The sequence below is a fragment of the Danio rerio genome, chromosome 5 (assembly GCF_052040795.2).
Source record: "Danio rerio strain M-AB ecotype USA chromosome 5, GRCz13ab, whole genome shotgun sequence".
Taxonomy (NCBI): Eukaryota; Metazoa; Chordata; class Actinopteri; order Cypriniformes; family Danionidae; genus Danio; species Danio rerio.
In genome coordinates, this window is record NC_141025.1 from 64,192,603 (window position 1) to 64,206,992 (window position 14,390).

Sequence of the window (14,390 nt, forward strand, 5' to 3'; positions counted from 1 at the left end):
GAATTTTTTTCACTTTAATCCCTGGAATCACTGTCAGTGCTAATATTAGTATATTCATGCTGCAAATATTAGCAATATTTTTTTAATCAAGTGAAACGATATTGACATTTATTCAATCCACTTTGCAATCCAAAATGCAAAGTTTTCAATGCTTTTTTTTTTGAATGTTCATTAGAACTATGGGAAACACAATCACTAATCACTGAACGATGTTAAACTTGGAACAACAGTTGGCTAATGATGCTTTAGGGAACACACCTGCTTAAATATGCATGGGGATTCCATCTAAGATTAAGGTTGTCTTCTACAAATCCCTAGTCTTCAGTAAAGTAATAGCAGCCATTATGGGATCTAATAGCATTTAATCTGACAGAACTTGTCACTTGCGCAAACTAATATATGACACAAGTAATTGTACATATGAACTGTCCAGATGGCTGAACGCTTCCCTGGCTGTGTGTCAACTCGCAAGGAAAAACAATCTTTAGTGGATCAGCACCAGGAGGAGAGGAGTGAGACAGCTCTGGATGGTGTGATGGTGTTCGAGCAGGTGGTACTCCCTGACTGACCACACACACACACACACACACACACACACACACACACACACACACACGCACACGCACACGCACACACACACACACACGCACACGCACACGCACACGCACACGCACACACACACACACACACACACACACACACACACACAGGCTCTGGGAGGGTCTGCGACTGCTCACTGACGAGTAGCAGGGATGCTACTTTTCCCCTGGCAGATAATGGACAGGTTGAATTGTGTAATGCAATCCGTATAATTTAAAGATTCATCGATGTACGTCAGTGCTGATCGACATAGATTAATGACTGCATGGGGCGGGATAAGTGAACTCATAGACCGTATGCCATAAGAGCTGACATGAAACAGGATATTGTGTTTTATGTCTGTGAACACACAATATAGGCATCTAATTCTAGAAATAAAGAAGATAAAAGTCTTGATCTGATTCAGACTGAAATGTTTGGATATCAAAAATTTTGTTTTTTTATAGGTCAATATTATTATATTCTTAAACAGTTTGAAAGCAGTAAATTAAATAAATGTTTATATATATATATATATATATATATATATATATATATATATATATATATATATATATATATATATATATATAGTAAATACTACTTTATTTTAGTCCCCCCATGTTACAAAAAAATCATTTAAAAAATATGATATTGCTAAGGATAATCTTATGAACTTGACTGAGCAAATGCAACTTTAGTAGAAAAACAAATACTGTATAGAGGATGGTCAACATCAGCAAATATTTTAGTATCTTGATTTTTGTGCATTTTGTGTAAAGCTTTATTTTGACTTATATAATGTTTGCATCAAATTACACACACAAAAAAAGAAAAACTAATTAGCGCTTATGCAAGGTGTTTTTAAAACGGTGCCTATAGGCAGAAGAGTAAGGCAGATCAGATTGTGTGTAAAAATGAACAGGTATACAACTTTCCTTCTTTATTTGGCTTTTCTTTAGTCCTTTCTTTAACAGGGCTCAACCACACCATAATGACCTGTATCCATGTATATCTGGATGACGCTATATATGTGTTTTAACAAATGTAAACACACATACAAGCACACTATATTATATACTATATATCTTGAAATTGTACTGTAAAAAATAGGAGTTTTCTCTGTTTTGTCCAAAAGGTTGTGTATTTAATGAAACCGATTTTCATTCAAGAGGCAATAAAATATGAAAACATGAAGATAGTGGTAAATGAAAATACTTTTTTTTATTTAAAAGCAGAGGCCTGGTTCTTTATTTTGATCTATATTATGCCTAAAAGATTCCAAGCAGTAAATATTCCAGGGGCCATCAACTTTGGGTGAAAATAATCAAAAAAAGCTGATGATGGCTGGCAAAAAAAAAAAAAAAAAGACATGCTGGCGAAGAAAGAGTGAAAAGTCTTCTTTCCTGTAAAGACTTTTTTTAGGGTTTCAATATTAACTCATTAAAAGTGCAGTAGTTGATCTTCATAAAAACTTTTGTTGTGCTGGTTGAAAGTCTCTTCACATTCCAATAGTTCCAATATTATAATCCAATGATTAAATTAAATGATCTAAATGTATACAGTTGAAGTCAGAATTATTAGCCCCCCTTTGAATTTTTTTCTTTTTTAAATGTTTCCTAAATTATGTTTAACAGAGCAAGGAAATTTTTATAGCATGTCTGATAATGTTGGGGAAGGCTAAAAAGAAGACTAAAATATTTGTCTAATTAAAATTTGTCTGGCCAATAACTCCCATAATTCTGATAAGTAGCCTAAACTTTCTGTCAACAAATGTAGATTTGTACATCTGCGCAGTTGTCAGAATCGCCGCTTGCACATCCACACGCGCATTCACGTGCACACCAGAGAGCGACAGCAGCACAAACAAATGCTAAATCAAAACTTTTTAAAATTCTGAATCAATATTAGAATTACTTTTGCATGCTGAAGGAAGCATGCCACAATGGCTGAAGTATTTCATTTAGACAGGTAATGCTATGCTTTAAAACAATTTTTAGGAATGCAAAGCTGATGTAGATTTTTTTTGTCTTATTCAGTCTGAAAAATCATGTGAGTATGGCTTCGTTATAAGTGTAATTCCTGCATCCCACCGGCCAACCACTAAGCATACAGTAGTTGCTTTAGGACAAAGTGTGTGAAAGAGTCATCCTTGCATGCGTGACATATTGCACATTATGACAACTTTTGATAACTACACAATTGAAAAGTGCTAGATGTAATACAGTTTTTCATTTGGAATTGTAGTATAGAGTGGAGACACTATGAAGTCATCTTGTTGTCTAATCGGCTACTAGCATAAAACTGGTTCCCTCGATAAAATCCCTAAAGGATTTTTCCATAGGCTTTTCGAAGATTGCGAATAATAAGCTCTGTGTTCAAACACAGTTCATTCCACTTACAAGTTTTGTCCAGCCGGATAATCCTCACACGAAAATATAACTTTGAGCACTTTTGGATCTTAAATGCAAACACAAGAACTAAAAAGCTAACATTAGGCTATAAACAGACTACAGAGCCCTCGGGGCGCTCGCCTGTGACGTCAGAACAGTTAGAAAAACACTACAAACTATAAAATACTATTTATGAAAATACTTAAATACCAGACAAACACAAATTCCCAATGCAAGCAACTCTGACACAACCTGTAGTACCATTTAGCAACTTGAGAGTACCGTCTTTTAAAGAAGCATAAGCGATTTAAAAAATCAAGAGTGAGATGTAGCTGATGTGTTTTATGTCGTAGAAGAAAACATAAAAGTATCTTGAGTTTGTGTTAGCCATGAACCTTATTTAAGCCATTTTACTGAAATCCCATTGAAAAAACCCATTGACTTTGGGACGAGGGAACCGGAACTGCTAAATTGCTAACTCGCTTTCGGGTTTTTGCATAAAAATTGACGTCATAGTTTCTCCACTCTATTATAAACACTAGGAAGTTTAAAAATTGGGGAATGACATGATCTAGCGTGTTGTCTACTATCATCTTTAAGTAGCTTTGGACAGCAGGGGAGGGTCTGTGTTTTCAAAGCTGTTATGCTAACTGACACCATTTTGGCAAATCACCTACTGCATCATTACCACTAGATCTGTATGCTATGCTCTCTCACCCTGTCAATGCCTGCCTCAGTTTCTAATGAGCTTTTGGAGAGACATCAGAGAAGCTGATATGACAATAAAAATGTGAAATAAACATTTCAGTTTGAAGAATAAAAGCACCGTTTTAGAAACAGTTCTAAAATACAGAGGTGTGTTTTTAAAAGCTTCTGCGGTGACCGTGAGTCCATCACATCTGTTATGTGTGTGAACGAGTGACACAATGGCAACGCCCTATAATGCGTTTTCAGTGTCTCTCTCTCTCTCAGCTTGGTATGACATAAATACAGACAAACGTCCTGCCACAAGGCGCCATTCTCTGCAGTGACTGGTACTTATAGAGCGCAGCACGTCTCTGTCATCCTCCACCCCACCAGCGTCTTTGTACTGCAGTCATTACTTGACATCACAACACTTTGATTACATGTTTGAATGGGAAAAACAAAAGTTGACTGTTTGCACATGATATCTAGATAACGTCAGTGAATATGGGTCAGATCAGGCACATGAAGTTGTTTTGTAGATCTGTTTATTGAATTTTATAATCTTTGCAATCTATCTAATAGTCAACAAGTATGTTTTTTATTGTCCTTTTGTAGAGGTTACACCAACAATATGAGCATATGATACTGTATACATGAAAGCACATGGACACTGTAAATAAATATCAGTAAATTAGCAGCTTTCTGTATTTTGAGATTCATTTGTTGATTTTCCCTATTTGTTTATGCTTTTAAATTGCATTATGGGTTCATGATCTTTCTTCCAACAACTTTTTTTAAGATTAAGAAGTTGGAAAAATTTACTTTTATTACCATTTTTAATAGTTTAAAGTGATATATTGTCCGGGTTGGTGTTATATATTCTGCTAAACAGCTTTGTAATAAGCTGCCAGTATATTTTCTGTTATTTTACAGACTTATTTCTCTATATATTATCTCAAAGAAACAAATGTCAATAAAATTCACTTTGTTAAACTGTAGAGTTGAATTTTCAACATCAAAAGTCGACAGAGGAGAGTTCAAGGTCCTTTAATGCAATTCATAACTGTAAATAATTGGAAAACACTTCACGAACACATCACATCACAAATTATAAACACATCACAAAATATATATAATGTACTATATATTACGTAATCGGAAATCTGGCCCTATCACTCGGTTTCAGACTCGATCGGAATCAAATTTTACCTTTTGATCAGTACTCAGACACACACATGTTTGTTTTTGTAAAAAGTGGGGACATTACATAGGTTTCCATTTATTTTATACTGTCCAAACCGTATATTATATTGCCCTTACCCAACCTTACCCCTAAACCCAACCATCACAGGAGACTGTGAGCAGCTTTACTCTCTGATTAAACTCTTTCTGTAGGATTTATAAGCATTTTGAGAAATGAGGACGTCACCAATATCCTCATATTTCACCTCCTTTTTGTAATACCTGTGTCATACCTATGTCATTATACAGATTTGTAACCTGATGTCACAAAAACACGTACACACAAACACACACACATATCTATCTATCTATCTATCTATCTATCTATCTATCTATCTATCTATCTATCTATCTATCTATCTATCTATCTATCTATCTATCTATCTATCTATATATATATATATATATATATATATATATATATATATATATATATATATATATATATAGGGCTGTGCAATTAATCGAAAATTCGATTTTGATTTTGACTTCTAATCATTATGAAAACACATTAATTGAGATAAAATGATTATTCTATCACATACCGCTCCCTTTCCACTTGTACACATTTGTTGATCTGCAAAGCTCAGTTTCACGTGAAAATGACTAAAAGCATGTACTGTAATGTAATGTTTGCAGCACAGGATGTGCATCATTCATTGATGTGCATTCGAATCATTCATTTATTTTTTTTTAAAAGCGTGTAAGAGAGAGCTTGCTGTTGTGTGTGTGCGCTCACCTTCAGAGACGAGCAGAACACACACATCTAAAGTCATCTTAATGTGAGCGCTTTAATGGTCAAGAGTGTGTCAGAACACAGTGTTTAGTGATTATTCATATTAACCCTCACTTGTGTAATAAACAAACGAGTTAAGAATCAAAAGACATGTGAACCATATCAGATATGCTGCTCTTAAAGTGACAGGCAGCACACAATATTCCTGCTGTCGCCTGTTTTATCATTATTAATCAAACAACGAAAGGAGAAAATCCCTCACTGCTCTTAAATGAAGGACTTTTGTAGCTAAAGTGTTTTTCTAACAGTAAAGATGCTTAAAGCAGTTTGTTATATATTTTTATTCTATTGTATTTATTTCTCTTTCCTTATTTATAGGGAGGAAAATAACTGTATACAGTTGAAGCCAGAATTATTAGTCATCCTGAATTATTAGTTAGCCTTTCCCCCAATTTCTGTTCAACAAAAACAAGATTTATTTTTTTAGATTTTTCAAAATATAATAGATTTAATAAATCATCTCTAATAACTGATTTATTTTATCTTGAATGATGAAAGTACATAATATTAACCTTGATAGTTTACAAGATACTAGTATTTAGCTTAAAGTGCTATTCGAAGGCTTAATTAGGGTAATTAGGCAAGTGATTGTATAACAGTAGTTTCTTCTGCAGACAATCAAAAATAAATATATTGCTTAAGGGGGCTAATAATGTTGACCTCAAAACAGGTTTTAGAATTATTTAACCTGCTTTTATTTTAGCCAAAATAAAACAAATCAGACTTTCTCCAGAAGAAAGATTCCTGAGTCTGTTTAACATAATTTGGAAAATATTTATCAAAAAAAATAAATAATAATAAAATAAAAACCACATGAGGGCGAAAAATTTTGACTACAACATAACAAGTTTCAAAAAAAATTATTATGTATGTAATTATTATGGAATGTTTTTTCATAGAATGTAATAAAGATGACTCAGAAACCTCAAAGGCTAAACTAGTTCATGTTTGACTTTATTTATTTATTTATTATTTACAGAGTTTAATTTGTATTGTTTGTCCACTTAAGGTTTATAGGGATTTTAAGAAGTATTTAGTTAAATCACTTATTAAGTGAATAAGTCACTTTTCAGACACAGTAATTAGTAATTAATTACTTTTTTAGTAACTTACCCAACACTGATGTAACACATCTATAGTTATGCGGTGGCACAGAGTTGGACCTCTTTCTTGACTTCACACAGAAACAGTAACGCAGAGACGCTATTGGTTAAATGTACGCAGTGGCGTAGTTGGTAATGCTGTCACCTCATAGCAAGAAGGTCGCTTTTTCGAGCCTCGGCTGGGTCAGCTGGCGTTTCCCTGCGGAGTTTGAATGCTACGGTTTCCCCCACAGTCCAAAGACATGTGGTACAGGTGAATTGGCTAAGTTAAATTGTCCGTAGTGTATAAGTGTGAATGACTTTGTGTGTGTGGATGTTTCCCAGAGATGGGTTGCAGCTGGAAGGGCATCCACTGCAAAAAAAACATGCTGGATAAGTTGGTGGTTCATTTCACCGTGGCGACCGCGTATTAATAAAGGGACTAAGCCAAAAAGAAAATGAATAAATAAATTAATGGTCAAGCTACCTCACAGAAGTGCTCGGTTTGTTAACAGAGTTGTTGAATGTTAAAATAAAAATAAAAAAATTATTTAATTAAATTGAATTAAATTAAAAATAAGAAACATCCTGGATCGGTTTCTTCGCTCTTCTTTATTCTTTTTTTTATGTTTTATAGAAGTTTCAGTATTGGTAGATACTCAAAATCAAATGACTCAAACTCGAGGCCAAAGAAAAAAAAAAAACTCTGATTAGGACATCCCTATTATAATGTATACAACAGTGTTGAAAATATATAAACATTTTGCACAAAATTAATTAGAAAATTGCTTAAAATCTGTATGTTATTCTTAACCAGGTTATTTTTTATCAACTGGTAAATCATTAACACTTAGTGGTGATAAAGATCATCATTACTATTTGCCATATAATTATCTGCTTTATTGAATCAGTATGCTTCACACTTGATAGTATGTAAAAACTATGAGAGTGGATGAACTGCATGAGTTGTTGTAAGTCAAACTTGGGTGCATATCTTTGTTTGAGGAATGAACTGTGTAGGTAAATGCAGTTTAAACTGATGTCACTGAGTAAATATGCAATCCCATGATAGACTTTGGCTGGCATTAAGTGTGTGTGTGTGTGTGTGTGTGTGTGTGTGTGTGTGTGTGTGTGTGTGTGTGTGTGAGAGAGAGAATGAGAGAGTGAAATTGATTTGATTTGACTTGTGGAATGTACAAGATCCAGCAAGGAATGGGCAATTACACTTTCTTTATTCTTGGTCACAAATTCTTCAGTGTTCTCTGCTTCATCTATTCAGTTTTTATTAAAAAGTAAACCATGTAAAAGCATAAAAATTGATATTACAGTCAAATAAAATTGTAAATAAATCAATATAAATTAAAAATACCTTATTTTATGACAGTTAGAGAAACATTTAGCATTCTCATTTAGTTGACCTTTATTTCCTCAGATAACCTATTTAGTGCATCAAGATACTTTTACATTTTTTATTAATTATTAATAATTTTATTGAGAGTGTGAATATACTTTGTTTTCAATTTAATTTAATTTATTTAATTTAGAACATCAAGTTAAAAATAAATCGAAGTGGATAACATTGCCTACACAGCAAGCTGCAATAAGTATTCTTTTTATGTTTTATTTGAAGGTAGCACTGATTATGATTATGTAAGTTTTTGACTCTTCTAAAGCAAGATACCAAAATATTTTTGCAGATATTTAAGAAACATGCTAAGTAAACATTTGTGTTTATCTGAAAAACAATGCTAAAGTCAAATATATTCTGCTTTAAAAATGTGCGTTATGTGTCGGAACGTCTGTCTTTGTTTTGGTTCCGATAACCCACCCAGTGCCAGTTTAGCCAATTATATTTTAGCATCCCGGGATTCCGTCATAGAAAACGACATATTTAATTCTTTCAGTCATTCAGAAAGGCTCCCAAAGCATGTGCCCGTGACAAAAATGAAACCTCCGGTGGACAATAGCAGCGTCTGAAGTGAGACGCAAATTCAGAGTCCCACATGAGGTGGTTATTAATTAGAAATAAGATAAATATTACGAACATAAACATTGGATGAGCAGGTTAGACTGTAACCCCGTGTCCTAACAAAACGTTACGTGACAAGATTTGCAGTGATGAGCAATTCGGCTGTTTGCACCAGACGAAACTCGACGTAAATTTAAATATAGCCATTTAGAAGCACAGAATAGTGCACTTACTGCACTCCAACAAAATGGTAAGGTTTATAATGTAATTAATACATATTAAACCTCTTTAACATTAAATTAAGATGCTGAATCACTGATTTGGGTAAGGTGCTGCTGCTTTCATTAGTATGGCAATAAATGTCATGTAAAATGGCATTCAAACTCACATTATTAGCATTAAAGGAATGCAATACCTAGTTCAAGCACTGGGTGTCAAACTTACATACTGCACCATTCATTTGAAGTAAAAAAAATTCTGGTATTAATTTATGGTTTTATTTTTAACAAAAATATAAAATGACTACATCTCTAAATGAAATAAAATAATTAAATCAATATAGACAATAAAATCAAAACAAAAACTCTAACTATTAACAAAAACGGTTCATTATTGTTAATTAATGCAACTAATAACTGTTGAAATAAACATGAACTATAGAATAATCTGTTTTTTTAGAAGTATTTGTCATTAAGCTCATGTATACAACTGTTATTAACTAACAATATTGTTAAGTTTAACCAGAGTTAAACAATGTTACTTAAAATGAAAACCAAAAGTAATAATTGACAAATTAATTGTTAAATAATAAAGAATAAACATATTTATTCTCAATAATACTAAGCAACATCGATATTACAGAAATATTGTACATGATAAAATACAAGTCTGCATCACATATGACTATTTTTAAACCAATCTAACTTTGAATGAACTCATGTTGTACAGCATGAGTTTAATCATTGCTAATGTTTGCCCTTGAAAGGCAAGGTAAAAGGTGAAAAGCTCAAATTTTCTGTCACTAGCTGCACCGATTGGGTTTCTCCACTGAATGGCTCATTACAGATAGCCCAGCTCTCAAACTTACACCATTGGCTGAGCCACAATAAACTGAGGTTTCAGACTGTTTAAACAAACAGAGCAATGTTTAGACTTAGACAAAGCTTATACCCTCCTCACAGGAGTCAACAAATGACTCGCTTTTAGTTTAATCAGCATGTAAAAATCTGAGAATTTTGATTTTGATTGAGAATTTTTGACAGTTGGCTTGTTTTCTTGCTCTGCTTGGTTCTTTTCGTGCACATATGAAAATGCTTATGTCAAGATTATGTCTTGAGCATCTGATTTTTCCTTGCTTAAGTGCTTTCATTTTCTTTGTATCATTTGTTGCAGGTTTAGGAGAGAGAGAGTGTTTAATAAGAAACCCATGGCTAGAAAATATACGTTTATATTTTAAAGAAAATATCTTAATATTAAACAGTAATCATAAGTTTGATCCTATACATTTCATAATGAATGCCCTTAAATAATGCAGTAATTAGTGGTCTCCAATCATCAGTGCTTGAATCAGTGAGATTGAAATAAGATTAAAAAATATATTGAAATTGAGATAAGAAATATCGTTTTAGCAACATTTGTGACTGCTTTGGGAAATAACGCTCATCGTAGATGTCACGAGATGACTGATTGTGAAGGAATGTGTAGTATGGCACATTTGTTACCCACAAGTGAAGATTTTATCAAGAAAAATAAATAAATAAATAAATAAACAATTTGCATAATCTGACATAGTGACTTTTGTAACTGACAATAAAAATCATGTTATCTGAGTGGGGCTTTAATCTTGGTTAAAATATTATAATTTCTTGTACACATATGGTTTAGAAATACTTCAAATCTTACAGTCATAGGTCTCAAAAACAAAGCAAACAGGCAAATAAAAATGTTCACTGCATTAAGATTAAACTTCACAATGTGGTTCCTGGTCAACTAGGAGTAAAGTACGAATAAACTAAAACTGAGGTTAAACTGACTTGACATTAGCCCCTTTCACACAGTGATACCGGTAAATATCTGGAAAATTTCCAGAACGACTTTACCGGTATATTCAAAAAAGCGCTGTTCACACAGGCGAGGACGTTACAGAAATTTTCCGGAAAAGAGCATTCACACATCCATTCCAAAATACCGGTAAATTCTGACATCATTCACCACAAATGAGCTTTAAACGGCTGCGCTTGTATTTGTAAACATTTGACTAAATTACAAACTCTGTGGATGATCAATATTGTGAACAACTTTTGCAGGATCACTTTCGCATGTCGAGATGTTCATAATGTGCGTGTGCAGGCGCTCACAGGCTGTTTCACAGGCACACGCAAAGCTTGAAGGTAAACAAACAACGGCTTATCATAAGCATCTCATCGATGATTATTTGCACAGTTGGCATAAAGAAGAACATATAAACGTGATCTGACTAACTTCTAGCAGCTAAATGTGTCTGGAAAAATATTCAAAGGTTTTTATTCTCACAAACCGCGCGGACGTAAATGCGTCTGACTGTTGTGATTGGCTAAAGCAGACGTCTCACGTCAGCACGTTCTAGACTTGCACGCGCTTATTACGGTAATCTTCCTTCTGCGTTCACACAGCGCAGCATTCCGGCAAATTGCCGGTAATGTTACAACTTCTCTTTCCGGAAAATAGCCAGAACGAATTTACCGGTATTTTCAAAAAGGACCTGTTCACACATACAACCTTTCCGGAAAATTGCCGGCAATTTTCCGGAAAGGTCTGTATGTGTGAAAGGGGCTATAGCTGATTTTTTTATGTGAATATTGCGGATTTGCACATTGCGATAATAATGTCGAAGAGGTATATTGTACAGCTCTAGTGTTTGTTTTGCTAATGTCAATTGTGGGTTAACCTGGATCAACCAGATTATACTTTTACTTCAGAACAACTCTCTGTAAAAGATAATTTACAATAAGCGAACAGAACTGGCTATCTGTGACAGTCAATTGGTATGAGGAAAGTGTTTGATGATTCAAGGCTTCAATTTGTCTTTGTCTGTGCGGGTTAACTCAGGATTCAATCATTTTTAAAACACTTGAGGGTTCTTTCTCCCTAGCTCATTTTGTTTCAGCTCCTTGTTTCAGGGTCTGTTATGATTTCTCTCTTAGCTTGGTTTGTTGAGGCGATAATGAAAAGTTCAATTGTAGTGAGAAACAATCAGACCCAAGGGCCGATGAAAGTAGGGCTGCTCAATTACACAAATCTATTCAAAACTATAATGAATGATGACCAAAACTTTTTGAATTGATTTTTGTAAGACATACAGTAATCAATGGTTTGCTGTGTTCGTGTGAGAAATATCATGTGTATGGATGTAAATGAAACAGGCATATTTTATAGCTCATGCCTTGCTTGTTTATGATGTGGCTGCTTGGCCCTGATAATTGCTGTCTGCAGCTATAATATTTTCATAATCATTGGAGGTAAAAATTGAAATTGAATATAAATGCATAAAAGTGTGTATATACATAAAAATACAATTAAACTCTTGATTCTTCCTCAAAAAGATCAAATAATAATAATAATATACAATAACAACAGCTTCAAAGAAAACCACATTAATGCCGAGTTCAGACTGCATGATTTTCAAAGTAATTGTGTCACAGATGTTTTCACACTGCATGACTATTTTGGCTAGCATTTCCTCGCTGCTTTGTTTACACTGCAAGATGGATCGGAGACAGGGACTATCACATTGCATGACTTTACTATAGGAAGAATCGCCGACAACTTCGTCCAAACTACGTCTCACAGCCTAAAACACGTAGTATATCTTTTGTTATTAACTACATAATGAGAAAGAAGCCTTTAATGGGGTACAAAATGTACATATTTGCTCACCTGGGTTTGAAGGGAATTAGCCATTTCTCCTCAACTTAACTTGATAATAAATTAATTTCTTTTTTAACTTTCTGTATGAAACGTCAAACAGACACAGTTGCTCCTGAGACCTGTCAAACCTCCACTAGTTTTTCTTCCATTTCGTGGGTCCAAATAAAAAGTAAATGAGCGCTTTTAACTTCTCCCCCAGCCTCCCGCTGGCCTGCAGGTACACACACACACACACACACACACACACACACACACACAGTGGATGCTAACCTCTCATTGGCTGTAGGCGATTGCTGATGTTGTTTTCAGTAAAAACTCTTTCACATGGCATGATTTGAATCGCTGACAGCTCCAGATATTTAGCACACCAAATATCTCACAGGCATTGGCGACTCATCGGCGATTCTCTCAGATCTCGTCTTTGATAGTTCTACTGTGCGATTGTCACTCACGTGCACGAGCACTGATTTGCCTGTGATTTCAGCCATTTGTCTGCGATTTCTCAAAACCTGTTGGCGAGCCAAAATCTGGGCTAAAATCACACAGTCTGAACTACGCATAAGCTGCTGTTTATCCATTCTGACAGATGTCTGATATGTTTGAAATACCAGAACACAAACATGTGCGTTTTGACCAAGAAGATGCGAGTTCATAAGTATTGGCCTACTTAGAAATATTGCCTTATGAAAAGATGAAAATGAAATACTGTAAAACTGTAAAATATAGTCATATTTGAGTACATCCCCTTTTTGAAAATATTTGTATCCATTTCACAGTGAATATAGGCAATGTATTTTGATTCATTAAACAGATATATTAAAATAGTATTTAGGTCACCATCATATTTAGAAATTGAAAGATAATACAATTAAACTCAAGCAAAATATATAAAAAAAAAAACTCCAAAATTTCAACAAAAATTTTCTTCTCTTGATTTTTACTCCTTTTTAAATTTGTATTTAATATTTTTTATGACATAAATTTGGGTGTACTGGTTTTTGGACCGCTATCGTAAGTTATTTTGTCAGATGAGCTCCAGATTTGGCTTCAGTACTGACTAATCCAATGTATATGCACAAATATAATATCGCAAAACTTCCTATTAAAATATGAAGTTAAAAGTTACTTATATATGATGAGCACTGTATATAGTAACATATCAATCAATCTACAGGTCTGAAAACTTCATTAGAGCCCACTGATGCCTTTTATTAAGTTGTTTGTCATGGCAGTTTAACAGGCAAAACAACATTTCTTACCTGCTATCTTCATGTTCATATGAGTGTCCAGGAGCAGGTTCTCAGCCTTCAGGTCTCGGTGTACGATATTTCTCTGGTGGCAGTACTCCACCGCTGAGAGGATCTGCCAGAACTTCTTCCTCGCATCCACCTCACTGAGCCGCCCGCGGCTGGCCAGGTAGTCTGTGTTGCCAGACAGGGATCAGGTGTTATTGGGTCGTCATCTGCACATCCAGGCAACATGTCACAGTCATGAATTTTTCATGAAAATGTTATGCAGATTGTGACAGTGAGCAGGGAGAGGGCAGGAAAACATCTGTTTATTGTTGTTGGTCATAGAAGACCTGATTAACTATGTTGGGACTTGTCAGTAAATAAAAAGGACAGCAGGTAAAACATGATCAGTTGGATGCACTACAGCTGCACACTTATTTGAAATTAACAATTTTATTTATTAATTTATTTTTTTTGCCTTGAGGTCTGCTTAAAACAGGTGCT

The 14,390-nt window shown here is 34.3% G+C and overlaps 1 protein-coding gene across 1 annotated transcript in view; it reads right to left on the reverse strand.

Annotated features, from left to right (window-relative positions):
- sik2a (salt-inducible kinase 2a) overlaps positions 1-14,390 on the reverse strand; it is a 75,367-nt gene that overhangs the window by 40,065 nt on the left and 20,912 nt on the right. Inside the window, 1 exon segment of the mRNA NM_001327944.2 lies at positions 13,914-14,075. Within this exon segment, the coding sequence (NP_001314873.2) occupies positions 13,914-14,075 (162 nt within the window).